This window comes from Nannospalax galili, unplaced genomic scaffold (assembly GCF_000622305.1).
Source record: "Nannospalax galili isolate Female #2095 unplaced genomic scaffold, S.galili_v1.0 scaffold2280, whole genome shotgun sequence".
NCBI lineage: Eukaryota > Metazoa > Chordata > Mammalia > Rodentia > Spalacidae > Nannospalax > Nannospalax galili.
In genome coordinates, this window is record NW_008346434.1 from 714,110 (window position 1) to 730,531 (window position 16,422).

Sequence of the window (16,422 nt, forward strand, 5' to 3'; positions counted from 1 at the left end):
GATAGAAACAGGCTCTACTCGTTACCTCCACCTCTACTTGATTTTCTCAAGCCTTCTCTGCCCTAGCTTTTGCTCCTCCTGAAACTGTCTAGTAGAAAGCCTCAAACGGTCTTCTACTGTTAGAGATAATGGCCTTTCTGTTTGTATTTTCCCTCCTTCGTTGTAATGTTTCTTGCTGCTGGCGACGCCTTTTCTGTCCCCCGTGCTCACTTGCTCGGTTTCTGCTGCTCTCAGTGCTCTTTCCTGATAGGAATTCCATGCATGTGAAAAGATTTACTTCTTGGATTAATTTTGTTCCGTAGAATCAGCTGTAAATTCTATTCTGTATATATTTTTGTGTGCAACACTAGATGCTGGAGGCGCAATCAGAAGTCACAATCCATATCTTTAAGTAGTTTTCAGTGTCACGGAGAGAAAAACAACCAGATAATTTTGCAATGTGATAATCCCATAACTACCGTTGATCCCCCCCCCCATTTTTTTTGAGACAGGGTCTTGCTAGGTATCCCAAGCTGGCTTCAAACTCAAGATTCTTCTTCCTCAGCCTCCTGAGTGCTGTGGTTTTAGGTGTGTGTCACCACACCTCCCAGCATTAATTTTTTTTATAAGGACACTTCATAGTTTAGAGGACAATTTATGATTGGGAAATATACCCCAAAAGAGGTGAGACTTGAATTTTAAAGAAGCAGAAGCCAGAAAAAAGGCCTATTTCAGAATATTCTAGGTCACAATGATAGCATTAGCCAACACATGAAAGAGAAGTCCAGGCATGCTGTGGTTGAAGAGCTTGCAGTGTGAAGCAGGAATTGAGAGGAAATAGAGGGGACCAGAGACAAAAAACAGTGTCATGTTAAAGGGCTTATACTTCATCCCTTAGGAAGTCAGGAGCTTTTGACTCAGCTTTTAATAAGGAAAGGATCAGGCCAAGTGCTTGTTTTACATAGTTCTATAGAAAATGATGTCATATACAAGTATATAACAAATCACACAAAAACCTAGTACCTAAAATAACATGCATTCTTAATCTTTGCTCTCTGGGATTAAGGAGGCTATGGGCATGGGTTACTGAGACCTGTGGTTCAGGGTCTCACAAGGCAGTAATCAAGTTGTCATCCAGGGTTGCTGTCATTCCAAGGGTTTTCCGAGGGGAGAATTCACTTCCAGCCTCACTGAAGCAGTTGCTAACAGTCTCCTATTCTCTGGGTGATAGGGAATTGGACTAGTTCCTCTCCAGAGGTGCACCTCCATCTCTTCCCCATGGGCTCCAGTATAAAACAGCTCACAACATAGCAGCTGTGAGGTAGCCAATGAGAGGGAAAGAGGAAGTCAGCAGCCAGTCTTTCAGCTAATCAGAAAGTGATATTTCACCACTTTTGTCATACTCTGTTCATTAGTAGCCAGTCTTTAGGCCTGATGCTTAAGAGGGGAGACTGCACACGAACATGAATCCTAAGAAGCCCTTGGGAGCCGTCTTTGAAGCAACCTAACAAATGGACTTGAGGATGTAAGATTAGATGCCAAGGAACACTTAGGAGGCCTTAGGATTGGAAATTGCCGTAGATGTGTAGGTTGAAGGAGTTAAGAAATACCTTGAATGTAACATCATGACAACTTATTGATTTGGAGTATGACAGTGATAAGGGTTAAGAAAGAATCAAGGATAGTATTTAATTATGCTTGGCTCTTAAATCACTATCTCTGACTCAATGACTATTTCTACTGAGATGTGACTGAGTCTCCTGTCCACACCAAACTGTCTTCATTTTTGCTTGTCTCCTCTCTTTAGTAATCTAGGTTTGTCCTTAATGTGACAGTGACTGTGTCTTTTACTATATTGTTAGAAATCAGTTATTTCTGTATGTTTAATTCTCTTCTGTCTTTGTTTCTATGGTTACCCTTCTTTATCCAAAAATCACTCTGTACTGACAGTATGGGAACAGACTCCTAATTCCTTTCCTGTATCCTTTTCTTTAATTTAGATTCTAAAATGCCTGATACCTGTATCTTTCAGTCATTCAACCTAATTTATCAATGGGCGTACTTTGTGACCAGAACTTTCCTAGGCCTCCTTGGGAATGTGATGGTGAGCAAGACATGGGCCCCATTCCCTTTAGTCTGTTTAGAGTTTCCTCTTTCCTTCTGTCACAAACACCACCCATCATCAAGGTACAGTTCTTCCTCCACTCTTCTGTGAGACTTTCTATGAGATCACAGGTATGTATTTCTGTGATCTCTACCTCCTATAACTATTATACCAAGAGAATTTTACTTCTGACATTTAGAGATTATGTAAGCTTAAAATTGAGCTCTGGCTTAAGTTGTTAAGGGCAGCGAAGCTATTTCTGACCTCCTCTTTCAGTCTAGAGTCAGCCATAGAGAATGTGTCACTCTTGGGTGCGTTAGGATCATTTGGAGTGCTTTGTAAACACATAGATGTCTGGACCCTCCTTCAGATATTCTGATTTAGTATGTTGGAAATAAAAGCAAAATAAGCTCTAAAGTAAATGTAGTATCTAGCCAGCTTAGGTCATTGCATTGGAGTCACTCTTACCAGCTGTTGTTTTGTGCACACATAATCATCCAAACAACCTAAAACAGTAGACGGAAGACTACCTACATCAACACACACTAACCTTTGGGCTCCATCCCTGGATTTGCTGAATTTATTATGTATGTGAGAATAGCCAGGCTTCTCAACTCCTTAAATAATAAAATATAATTTGTAGGGCTGAACAGTGGCTCAGCAGTTAAGAGCACTTGCTGCTCTTGCAGAAGACCAAATTCAGTTTCCAGCACCCACACTGGGTAGGTCACAACTCTCTGTAACTACAGCTACAGGGGATTGATTGACCTTTTCTGACCTCTGTGGGTACCCGCACACGTGTGTGCATACATACATGAAGACACATATACATAAAGAAAAAAATTTAAACGACTGATAAATAACCAGGTTAAGAAATACTAGATGTGCATACATGAGGTGCACTTACATACGTGCCTACATGTAGACAGCCAACTCATATACATAAAATTAAAACAAATACTTTGTGAAAAAAGAAATACTGGATGAATCATCTGATACATTGATTAATGTATTTCCTCCAGCCTTTTTAGTTTAGAGCATAACTTACTGATTCTATGAGAGATTTGGAACAATGACCAGTAGATCCTTCTTGCTGAAATTCTGCTAAATCTTACTCTGTTCTGTAGTGAAGGATATTATTGCTCTTGTGCAGAAGGGGATTGTCAGAATGTGGCTTTAACAGGTTCTTTGTTTTTCCTTAGTGTTATTCCTCTTTTAAGAGAGTCTATCGGAATACTGATGCAGAGAACACCTCCTCTGTTGGAAGGTGCCCTTCCCCAGTGCTACCAGAGGGTAAGTTTCAAAAGATCTCAAACCACTGGATTTTATGTTGTTTTCAAACTGTTAGGGTTTTCTGCTTTCGTAAGTGTGGGGAGCATGTGTCTATAATTTAATGTTTTTCCCAAGATTGAATGCTGACCATGAAAGTCACTCACACAAACCAGAGTAAAATATTGGGAAATATTGAACTTTAAAGAAGATGTAGAAATTGTCCTTATCCAGAAATTTAGCTTAAAAAAATGTGAATAGTGGATGAAATAATTATGTGTTCAGTATATTTTTTTAAAAGGTTTATTTTTATTTATGTATATGGGTATATGTGCCACATGTGTGTAGGTTCCTGCAGAAGTCAGAAGAGGGCATCTGATTCCCTGGAAGTGGAGTTACAGGTGGTTGTGAACTGTTAAACATGGCTGCTAAGAACTGAATTTGGGTCTTCTGAAGAGTAGCAAGTGCTCTTATCCACTGAGCCAATGCACCAAGCCCCAATATTATACCACAAGAACCTGTATTCTTTAAAAAAGTTATGCCGGGTATAGTGGCGCACGCCTTTAGTCCCAGCACTTGGGAGGTAGAGGCAGGCGGATCTTTGTGAGTTCAAGGCCAGCCTGGTCTACATAGTGAGTTCAGGTCAGTTGGGGCTACAGGGAGACCCTGTCTCAAAAAGACAAAAAAAAAAAAAAAAAAGTTATTATTTATGTGAACTAAAAAAAAAATGCATCCGTGTGTGTGTGCGCACATACAGGTGCCCATGAAGATCTGAAGAGGGTGTTGGATCCCCTGGAGCTGCAGTTATAGATGGTCATAAGCCTCCTCACATGGGTGCTGGGAAACAAGCTCCAGTTCTCTGCAAGAGGAGCAAGTACTCTTAACCACTGAGCCATTTCTGCAGCCCTGTAATGTATTTTCTGTTTGTTTTATAGCTCCTACTATGTATCACATTCTCTTCTAAGATACTAGAGACATAATGGTAAACAAAGACCTTGCCTCTGTTCTCATGGAGTTCACATTCTAGTGGGGAAACATAGCAGATGTTAAATGATCAAGAAAATATCAGTAATGATTACTGTGAGAAGTGAAACAAAGTATGGGATAGACGTGGATGGCACGATCAAATTCAGCGAGGAAGTCATGTTCAAGTATTTGAAACTTTGATAGGAAGGGTCTAACCCTGCCCAGATCCTCTAGAGGAATGTTCTAGGCAAAGAAAACCACTAATGTGAAGCTGCTATGGCTGGAGTTGATTAGTGTATTTGAAGATTAGCAAAACAGGCCTTGTGGCTGCAGCATGAAAACATGAAGGGAAAAGTGATTGAAAGGTTGGGGAGAAGCAGAGATCAGATCTTAGGTCCTGATTGCAGTAAGAGGCTTAGGCTTCACTGTCATTCAGTGGGGAGCCCTGGAGAGCTTTTGGGCAGTGGGAATGTCCTGAATTGTATGTTTTTAAAAGGTTATTCTCTGTAGAAAACAAGTTTGAGGAAAAAGACAACTAGTTATGAGGCTGTTGACATCTAAGTGGGAAAAGGTAGTCAAGGCGACAACAGAGATAAAGGCAAATACACACTTGGACATATTTTTGGAGGTAGATTATGTTCATGAAGAGTAAAACACTTGGTCTATGGTAGTGCTATTTACTGAGGTTGTGGTTAGATTGGTAAATGTTTGAGGATGGAAAATTATTCTAAAGTAAGGGCTCTGTTTATAATAAAGTTGAAATGTCCATTATTCATTTGGGGGGAATGCCAACTGAGTAGCAAATCTAGAATTTGGGACACAGATTAGGAATAAAAAGGGCCTGGATTAGGTCCCCAGCCTAAGGGGTGGAGGGACGTTATCATATGAAGGACATCGGGAACATTAGATTGCATGCGATGGCTGGGAGAGGATTCAGTTCTGGCTGTTTTCACCTCCAGACTTAGAGCGCAGATGGAAAAGCCAGAAAAGAAGGTAAGGGAGCTGCAAAGTCAGAAGTGTGGCTTCAGAGAGCTGGTGGAGGAGAAAGGATTTAGTCTGCTGCACTGAATATTTTATGGGGGGCACATATGGCAGGAACAGAGAAGTAATCCTTGTCTGGTGTCATGAACATCATTGATGACCTCAAAGAGAGTGATTTCAGTGGTATGTTAGAAAGGACAGCATGAGTAGATTAAGAAGAAAATGAATTTGGGAAGTAGAGACAGTGTCCTCAGGCAACTCCTGTAAGTATTCTTAAAGGGAGTAGAGTAATGAATTCATAGTCTAGATTCAGATGTAATGACTTTTAAGGTCAGCAAGATGGCTCAGGGGGTAAAGCTGCTTGCCCCCAAGCCTAACAGCCTGAGTTCCATCCCCAAGACCCACATGGAGGGAGACAGTGGCCTCCTGAAGTTGTCCTCTGACCTTCTCACTCGTGCATGAGCCCACACACATACTCAAAAACACACATACATGCACAGTCATACACAAAATAACTAAATAAATGTAGTATATTTTTTTTGAGGCAGGGTCTTAGTATGTAGCCCTAGCTGACCTGGAACTCACTATATAGAGGAGACTGGCCTCAAACTCAGAAGAGATCTTCTGGTCTGTGCCTTCCAAGTTCTGGGCTTAAAAACATGCCCCACCATACCTGACTAAAAAAAAAAAAAAAAAAAAAAAAAAAAAATTAATAGGATTTTTAGAGCAGCATTACCCCATAGAATTTTCTCCAGTAATATAAATGTTCTATAATCTAATGATTCAATGTAGAAACCACAAGCCACCTATGACTAGTATACTTGATTTTTAATTTTTAATTTTCATTTCAATAGCCACATGTATCCAGTGATTTTTGTTTCATACAGCACAGTTACTGATGGGAACAGCCCGAGAAGAAGGGATGGTATAGAGCAAAACACAGTATTGAAGGAATGAAGCTCTCAAGAAGATGAGGGGCATAAACCCCAAATCCAGTGGCAGGGCCGATTGTAGAAAGGAGCAGGGAGCTGCATCCCTCAAGGAAGGCAGAAGTGTGCCTTGTGGATGTGTGGGTACAGAATAAAGAATTTTCTGTGTTGTTTCTGTTTTCTGTATTATTTAAAATGCAGTGTAGTCATACATTAAGACTACAGGAAAATGAGAAAAGTGTAAAAAAATAGTCTTTAAAAATATTTTATTATTTTCTGTGTATGAGTGTATTGCTTACATGTGTGTATGTAAATGAACCATGTGTGTGAAATGCCTACAGAGGCCAGAAGAGGGCATCAAATCCCCTAGAACTGTAGTTACTGATGATTATTAGTGACCATGTGGGTGCTGGGAACTGAATCCAGGTCCCCTGCAAGAGCAGCCAGTGCTCTTAACCACTGAGCGATCTTTCCAGCACTTAGTTTTCCTTCTAGAACTAGGTTTTGTTTTTGTTTGTTTTTTTAAAGAGAACTTTGTTATTAACAGCTTGTAATGGTCCTTTTACATTCTCATTTCCTTATTTTTTTTCTCAATAGCATTTTCTTTATTTTCAGAAATATGTTCATTTTGTTTGGGACAAACTGTATGTGTCTCTGTGTATGTATCACACATATCACACATGTGTATGTATTATTCACTGAGCACTTACTTGGGCCAGGTACTTTTTAGGTACTCAAAATATAAAGCAAAAAGCAGTACCTGGCCTTAATTTATTCATTTGTTCATTTATTTATTTGCATGCACGTGTGTGTGTGTGTGTGTGTGTGTGTTTTGTGTGTGTGTGTGTGTGTGTGTGTGTGTGTGGTACATGTATAGGAGTGAACAAATGTCTGTGCCTGTGCCTGCGCATGTAGAGGTCAGAGTAGGATGTGGTGTCCTCTGTTGCTCTCTGCCTTACTGCCTTCTAGAATCTCACCATCTCAGCTAGGCTGACTGGTCAGAGCGCTCTCAGGACCTGCCTGTTTCCACCCCCACAGTGCTGGGGTTACAGGCATGTACAGCCATACTTGACTTTATACATGGGTGCCAGGGATTGAGCTTACATCCTTATGTTTGCAGAGCAATCACTTTTACCACTGAGCTATCTCTCTAAACCTCTCTGACCTTACTGATCTTAAGTTCTGCTGGAGGAGGCAGTCAGTGAACCCATTTGAAATAGACTAAATACAGATTGAATATCCCATATCTGACATGCCTAGGGCAAGAAGTGTTATAGAATATTTCCAAATAAATAATGAAATGTCTTGGAAATGGAACTGGGATAGCCATGGTTGTATTGTACAGCTTATTATATAGCCTGAATACAATTTTATTTTTTTTTATTTTCTATTTTTTAATTCTTTTTTTTTTTTTGGTCTTTTTAAGACAGGGTCTCCCTGTAGCCCCAGCAGGCCTGGAACTCGCTATATAGACCAAGCTGGCCTTGAACTCACAGAGATCCTCCTGCCTCTACCTGGTGCAATTGGTTAGTGCTTGGGATTGAGCCTACATCCTTATGTTTGTAGAGCAACCACTTTTACCACTGAGCCATCTCCCTAGCCTTGGTGATGGCTCAGCAAGTAAAGGTGCTTGCCATCAAGCCCAGCAACTTGAGTGTGGTCCCTGGGACTGAACGAAAGTTAGGAGAGAAACAGCTCTAAAGAGTTGTCCTCTGACCTCCAATGCTTAGATCACAGCATGTGCACACACAAGTAAGATAAAAATTTAAAAAGAAGTATTCTGATCTGGGTATTGTGATGCACGACTTCAATCCCAGCCCAGACAGAGGCAGGCAGGTCTCACAGAGATCGAGGCTAGCCTGGCCTACATAGTGAGTTCCAGGCCCAGGGTAACTGGAAGACCCATTTGTAAATAAATAAATAAATAAATTGACTGGGAGACCCATTCTCAATAAACAAATAAATACATAAACAAAATTATAAAATAATGAAAAGGAAATATTCCTCAGGCTTATTAATCTTTTCAAGGAACTTGTTCAGTTATTTGTGAATCTTTATTCCTTCTCATTTCTGCAGGTCTACTCTGTTTTTTCTAGGTTTTTGGATCACATGTGTTTATGTCTCTCTGATCAGTGTGTTTGAAATTATAATTTCCCTCTAGGTACTCTCAGTTGTGCTCAACAAAATTTGCTATGTGCTGGTTCCTTCTGTTTCCCAGCATGCATCATGACACCACCCTGAACACAGAGTAGTACTCCATAGGAACTTGCGGGTCCAAGCATCCCTTTTTAGCTAGAGGGTAGAGGCTGCGCTTGTGGTCTGCTGCATGGTGACTTACGTGGGAGGGGGTGCTACTGCGATGCTGACATCTGTCTGTGTTTCAGGTGCAGCAGCTGCAGGGCGTTTACAGTCTCCAGGAGCAGCACTTCTGGACCTTATGTTCTGATGTTTACGTCGGAACCTTGAAACTAGTAGTAGCACCGGATGCTGATGCCAGGTGGATTGTGAGCCAAACACATAATATTTTTACTCAGGTATCACCTGTTACTGCTTCTTTTAAGGGTCTTCTATTTCACTGTGTCGACTTAGGAGATGTGAAAATACTATTATTTAATAGATAAATATATAGACTGCTAAATTACATTTTCCTCCCATCAGTCAAATTTTGGAAGATCTTTATTTTAGTTGGCACTTTTGTTGTATTGTTGTGATGGTGGTAGTGGTGGTGCTGGGGATTGAACCCAGGACCTTACACCTTAATCAGTAATGTTGTTAAGAAGAAAACCTCATTCTGACTTCCTTTCTCTGAAGTCTTAAAACATCCCTCTGAGCAGAATTACTTTCCTATGATCTATCTATGTGACACCTTGTACATATCTCTCGCTTTCTCTCCCATCACATCTTCAGACATGAATATGCAGTTCAGTTAAATTCAAGGAATTAGCACAAATTAAAGTATCTGACTTCTGCTAAAGAGGCATATATGATTAGGTTCCTTTGGGAATGAATTACTGATGTAATCCTATGTGTAATTAGGATTTACATAATCTTAATGTTAGATGTAGCTAAGGCTTACTCTTCTACACAATAATATGTTTATTACTTACTTATTCCAGAATTTTAACAGCTTTCTTAACAGACAATACACAAGTGTGACTCATCACGGTGGTCATAATGAAACAGGGAAGACTTCACAGCGTGTCTGAACACTTCCCATACTGTTCCATGCCTCCTGGGCAAAAAGACAGCAAGGCATGCAGAGTCTGTCTATGCCATGCCCTGCCCTCCTCTCCTTCACCTGGTACCTTCACTAGTGCTAGTGTGCATCAGTCCTTGTAGTGGGGCTTGTGTTGGCCTCTAGGACACCTTGCCTCCTAAGACATCATACTAAGTGATGATTTTCCCTGTGAAAAGAAATGTGATTTCTAGGTTGAGCAATGTACGGCAGAACAGCAGCTGTCCAGGCTGGCTCCTGCTGAGCTGACTCAAGCAGGTAAACGGGGCTCTCGTGCCAGTCTTAGAGACCTTGGCTTTTGAAATGACTGAATTTGAATGTTTCTTTAGCTCCCTCTTCGGGTTCAGAAACTGCATTTGGGCTTTGAATAGTCTTGAAAGATATTTTAAGCCTTTTTATCAGCTAAGATTATGACAGCTGTATTTTATTCCTTCAGATCCCAGGGACTCTTTGAGGCTTGCAGTGAAAATAGCTCAACCCCTCCCCAGGGAGGTGTGTGTGGGAGGTCACCTCTAATGGCTTATTCCTATACTTAATACATTTAATGATTTTTAAATTGCTTCTTTTTCAATCTTTTCTTAGTTCTCACATCCCAGAATTTAATTTTTCCTTTTTTCGTTCATACACTGGTAATGCATGTCCTTGCAACATGATAAATGTCAGGGCATGCTGTGAAAAGTTCATTTCATGAAATTTAAAATTTTTAATTATTTTGTAATTTAAGTTGCATCTTACTCATAGTTTTTATGTATCAAAATGAAACTCAATTTAATCCTTTTTAGAGGTGAGAAAAATCATAGTTTAGCCAGTGAGATGGTTCAGCAAGATAAAGGTCCTCGCTGCTAAGCCTGATAACCTGAACCACATGTGGAAGGAGAGACTCAACTTCCAGAAATTGTCCTCTGACCTATACATATGCACTGGTGGCCCAAGTACATGCAAACACACAGAATACATAAATGTAAAGGTAAATAAGATTTTAAAAATCACACTGATGCATTTTTCTTGCAGAAAGTTTTAGGAATCTTAGTTCTAAAAGTGAAAAGAAGGGGCTTTTGCTGTAAGCTCTGTCTTTATGTATATTAAACTTGTAGGTATCTTTTTTATGACTGAGCTTAAGCAAGAATATAAGTAATAGTTTGGGGGTAAATTTTTTTAATTAAAACAAGTAGCTAAACTGAAAAAAGTATTAGAAACTTGAGAATTATAACTTTCTATTTTGTTATAAAATCATAGGTTTGTGATGATTTTAGAACTATGAGGCATTATCCTTTTTAATGTCATTTTCCTGACATTATGTTATTCTTTAAAACTTTTTTTAATTTTTAATTATTTTTATTTATATTTTATGTGTATGAGTGTTTTGTCTGCATGTATATAAGTACACCACATGCATGCAATGCCCAAGGAGGCCAGAAGAGGGTATCAGATTCCCCTGGAACCGTAGTTACAGACAGTTGTTAGCTGCCCTGTCTGTGCTGGGAACTGAACCTAGGTCTTCTGCAAGAGCAGCCAGTGCTCTTAACCACAGAGCCATCTCTCTAGCCCCTAAAACTGCTTTAAAAAATTGACTTGTGCATGAGTGTAGGGTGATAAAAGTGAATTGTTGAAAAAACCCTTCAGTATTTAGATTCCTTTGGGATTACTAGCTAAATGATAATCCAGATTTAAAATAGGGATTTTATTTTGGTAAAGAAAAGTCATTTCCATATCCATCTGTGCTAATTTTTAAAAATTGAATTATCAATTAGAAATTGATAAAATAGAAAGTTTATCTTTTTATTTGTTTATACACAGGAAGAGAAAGTAGATATTGGGTTAGAAGGCAGTTTAACATTTTATTGTTTCTGTTTTAAACTGGCCAATATTTTTTAATAGTCCACTTTACAGTTATAACTATAGCCTCAAAATTTTACTTTTATTTTATTAGAAATAATGTTTGAAGAAAAAAGTCTTAAGTATGTTCAAGAAAAATTGAGAAAATACTTGAGGTTAGTTATCAGTCATCATCAGTTCCTCAAAAGTACAAGATGGCCAAGCCTACTGCATTTTTCTCCCTGACAGAACTTGTGCCTCATCTCTTCTAGCTCTGGATCTCTCTGCTTTGCCTATTGAATCGTAAGCCTGGCTTCCTGCTTCAGCCTTCTATACTCTGTTCTCTGATCTCAAAGTAGAAGTGAACAATAATACCCAGGAAGGACTCCAAAACCTCCCCTCAAACTCAAATGGGCATCCCTACGTTACAGAAGCCCTGCACCTCCTCCAGGCTCTTGTGTTCTGTACAATCCGCCCTGACTCTGACCAGACTTCATTCAGACTTGTGCTCTCTCGAGTGATGCGCAAGAAGGGAGGGAATCTTTCTTCTCTAAGTCGGTTGCTGCTTTCCCACCCTTTCAGCCTTTTTCTCCTTGTGAAGGACCTTAGTCTTTAGTAAGCTCATTCAGCTTGCCTGCCCTGCCTTCATCGGGAGATTGCATGGACCATCACCGGGAGGATAGACAGCCAGGATTTGGTATATTCCCTAGGCTTGTTGTTATTCATTACTCCATATGGTGCAAGTGTTCACTGGTTGGTGATAGAGTGATTGATAACCACAATAATGCTGCCATTTATTGAGCACCCACTATGTACCAGATACTGTAAGAGGTATCCAACATATTGCGGTAAGACAATTTACGGGAAAAAAACCCTCAGATCTGTTTTCTTTTTTATGTTTTTGTGGTGCTAACACAGGGCCTTTGTGTGCTAAGCAACCACTGAAAGCTAGCTTTGAATTTGCTTTGGAGCTCAGGGCGAACTCAAAATTGCAATCCTCCTGCTCTGCCTCTGAGGCACTGGGATGGCGTGTGTGCACATTACTGTTCTTGATTATAATTTGGTCACATTTACTCCCCATTTTCCTGATTCTGCAATGTTTGGCAGGGAAAAGTAAGATAGTCTTGCAAGATTTCATTTTACATTTCAAGGGATAAAGATTAACATATTTAGTCAAAACCCAAGCAGAAAGTCTCCATGACTTTTGGTCTATACAGAATATAGGTAAAGTGATAATTTCTACCATCTTACTGGCTTTTCTAACTTTTAACTTCTTTCCACAACAATAAGTAATTTTTGGAGATATTCCAAGCCTGAGACACCAGGCTTGACTTTTTTTTGAGGGGTGGGGGAGAGGGAAGCAAGGGAGATTAGCAGGGTTGAAAGTAACTGGCTATCTTCCCCATTTAAAAAGCTGTGGACCGCTGGAGTATCTGTCCTGTCTCTCTCTCTCTCTCCATGGTGTGAATACACTACAAAGCCTAGTTTGCATTCAGGTCACCTGCCTACCATAGGATTCTTTGGAAATTTGACTTTTCTCTTTACTTTGAAGGAAAGAAAGGAGAGTGGGGAGCTGGAGAGCTCGAAACTGCCCCCACTGGGACAGACGGATGAAGCAAAATGCCATTTCTATTTTTCTGTAAGACTGAGCTTTTGTAGAGAGCTGTTAACCCCCCAGGGGGCTGATATGAGTTTGAGTAATTAACTCATGATTATGCGAAGATAATTTATCTGGCCTCTTTGTTTTCCTCTTTCTTTTTTGTTGCCTTGGGCTACGGGTTCCCTATCAAGAACCGTCTCCCCCTGTGTGGCTGCAGGTCAGGAAAATGGCAGACAAGAAAAAGAGCCCAACTTTTTTGCCATTTTAATTTCATTAGCAATTTTGTTAAAAGAGAAAAGATACTAAACAGTTTATTTGGGTAAGTTTTTTCTATTAAAATTATATATACAAGAATTTTGCAAAATAGTTCCTAAGTACAGTCATTTTGGGGCCATCTGGATTGGTAAATCAAATCATATGATTGTAGTCTTATAGCATATGAAATCCTTTCTTATACCCTCACACGACTTACAGCAGTGCCTCTGTAGCACTATATTGTACTATGTAGCACTATGTAGGGCTTACTAAATATTAGGCAAATATCTAACACTTCTGTAGATAAATAGCATTGGTGTTTAGCAGCACTGCTTTAAAATGAGAAAAAGTTAGCTTTGGTTTTCATTTGTAGATGAAAGTCATGCAAATACTAAGCTTTTCTTCAGACACAAGCCTATTAACCAAAGAGAAAGTACTGAGTGTAAGCTTCAGTCCGTACCTGAGTTTTAACTTGCCAAGGGATGGCTTGAAGGCTTGCTTTGCTGCCCCCTGCCCCCCCCCCCTTTTCTTCTTTCAGTGAGGCAACAGGTATGTTTCCTGTGCCGGCAACCTAAAGTCTGTCTAACTTTTTATACTAGTAGAGAAGATCCTCCCACTGGCTCTCCCCACGAACCTCCATCCTAGGCATTCAACAGTATTGCATAAGGCCTTCCTACCTGAGTACTAGAAAAAAAGAATGCCATGTAAAAATCAGTGTTCTGAGGAGCCTAGAGATTACTGTAAAGGTAGTGTTAATAACTTTATTCCCGCTCTGTGCTTTTCATTTGATGGTATTGACAGAAAGGCCTTGTTTCTAACTGATTTTTAAATTTTTATTTCATTCCGCAATTATATATTGACCACTTGTTGTGTGTCAGATATTACTAAAATTTCTGAGGTTCTGAAATGAAAAAGACAAATGTGTTTCTCTTGAAGAAATTATAGTGAGAGAACAAAAACATATAGTAAGCACAGTGAGCTTTATAATATCACGAAGTGACCAGTGTTGCGGTGAGATGGTCGAGGACACAGTGGGAGTGTCTGAGGTATTTGCCTCCTCTGTACCAAGCTTTGTTTTCTTCTAGAGTCATTGGAGGTACTGCATTTTCTTGCTTATTTGCTCATTATCTCCACTTCCTCTCCCTCCAGACCACAAAAAAATATAAACTTTATGAAGACAACAATATTTTATTCACTTTTGTATTCTTAGTTGAGAGACTATGACTTGAAACACATTAAATGCACAATAAATATTTATTAGATTACTGAAGTGAATGCATTTTTTTGAAATTCATAAAATCACTTTACTAGTTTTGAAAAGAAATCCACATGCATTTAATATCCTAATTTTTAGGTTTCATAATCCTTCTGTGTAATTTAGTAAACATTCCAGTGAATGGTTAGAAAGACATAACGGTAAGTGCATTTTATAGGTGTTGTCAGGGCTGGCCTCACTGATGTATGGGTAGAGATGTGATGAAAGTGTGTCTTGTAGATATATTAAGAAACATGGCTTGGGTAATAAAATATTTTTAAAAAATTAAAAAAGGGGCTGGTGAGATGTCTCAGCAGCTGAGAACACTGGTTGATCTTGAAGAAGACCTGGGTTCAAATCCCAGCACCCACATCACAGCTAACAACTGTCCGTAACTCCAGTTCCAGGGGATCTGATGGCCTCTCTGCCCTCCACGGACATTGCACAACACAGGTGCACTTACCTGCGTGCAGCCAATACACTCATGCACAGAAAATAATAAATAAAAATTTTTTTTAAAAAAAGAAACATGGCTTGCGGCTGCAGAGATGGCTCAGCAGTTAAGACCACTGGCTGTTATTACAGAAGACCCAGGTTCGAATTCCAGCACCCACATGGCAGCTAACAACCATCCCTAACTCCAATTCCAGGAGATCAACACCCTCTTCTGTCCTCTGCGGGCATTGCATGACACAAGTGCACTTGCGTTCATGCACACAATGCATGCAATACACTCATACACATAAATAAAATTTAAAAAATAAAATGGAAGGAAGGGAGGGAGGGAGGGACGGAAAAAGGAAAGAAATTCTATTTATTTCGTTTTCCTTTTAAAACATAAAATGAAAAAAAAAACATGAAGGAAGGAAGGAAGGAAGGAAGGAAGGAAGGAAGCAGGCTCAGGTAAAAGGGTAGCAGAGCAAGCCAGGGGAGGAGGAGGAAACAGTGAGACAGATAAGACCATAATCAGGCCCGATTGGGCCAGATCCTATGACAGTGCAGAGGCCACTGCAAGGAGTTTCTTAGGATTTAGGAAGATAAACTTTTGGAGGGTTGGAGTGAGTGACAGATGCCATTCTGGCTACTCTGCTGGGAAGAAATGAAGTGTGAAAACTAGGCTAGTGGCATTAATGAATCTGGGCAGGAGCTGATAATGACTAGGGTTGGTTACAGTAGAGATGATGTAAAGTGGTCATGTTCTGCATTTGACTTATTGGAGTATTGCCACCAGGCTTTGCAAGGGGGTTGGGTATTGGACAAAGGAAAAAGAAAGGCCTTTAAGCAGAGCACTACTGAGGGTAGATCAACAGGTTTGAGGTGTAGAAAGAGTTCGGTTTGGTCTTGGTGCTGCTTTTTAGATATCCAAGAGAACTGTCAATTAGATGCAGGTTTTAGTCTCTAAATATAAACTTGGGGATGTGAACATATCCATAGAGCGAACTGAAAGTTTGGATATGAGATGAGATCATTTAAGAAATAAATGCAGGGAGATGATTACGAGAACTGAGCCTTTGGGTATTTCAGTGTTTAGTCCTCAAAGACAGAAGAAACGGTGAAGGAGAATGACAGATTGCCAGGTGACTGACCACAGACTGTCTTCTGGGGTAAGTGGGAAAAGTGTTCAGCAAGAGAGGACTGGTAATCTGTATATTACTGGTACATTCTATACTAAGCTCAGGACAAGAATTGGCTGTGGACTGGTATGAGCAACTCAGTAGTGACCTTGACATACAGTTTTAGGAAGTGGTGAGAGGTCAGTTGAGGTTGAAATGACTTTAAGCACAAAGGAATTTTTGATAGTTAATATGAAAACGTTTTGAAAATTTTTGCTATCCAGAAGAACAGAGATTGAAACTGTACCAGGAAGGGATGCTGGGTTAAATAAAAGGTCTTTTAAAGTAGGAGAAAGTATAGTGCGTTTGAATTGACCCCAGTTGAACAAAGAAAATTGATAAAATAAGAGAAATATAGGACAATTTTTAGGGGAATATTCTTGAATAATGAGAACGTATCCAGAAATTGAAGAAAAGAATT

General features: G+C 39.7%; 1 protein-coding gene across 3 annotated transcripts in view; it reads left to right on the forward strand.

Moving 5' to 3' along the window:
• Nucleotides 1-16,422, forward strand: part of Slc30a7 (solute carrier family 30 member 7) — an 89,380-nt gene that overhangs the window by 70,195 nt on the left and 2,763 nt on the right. For all 3 annotated transcript variants that reach the window (XM_008842811.3, XM_029568153.1, XM_029568154.1), the window contains 2 exons: nt 3,286-3,376; nt 8,613-8,762. In XM_008842811.3, coding sequence (XP_008841033.1) covers nt 3,286-3,376; nt 8,613-8,762 — 241 coding nt within the window. The remainder of the gene's footprint in view (nt 1-3,285; nt 3,377-8,612; nt 8,763-16,422) is intronic.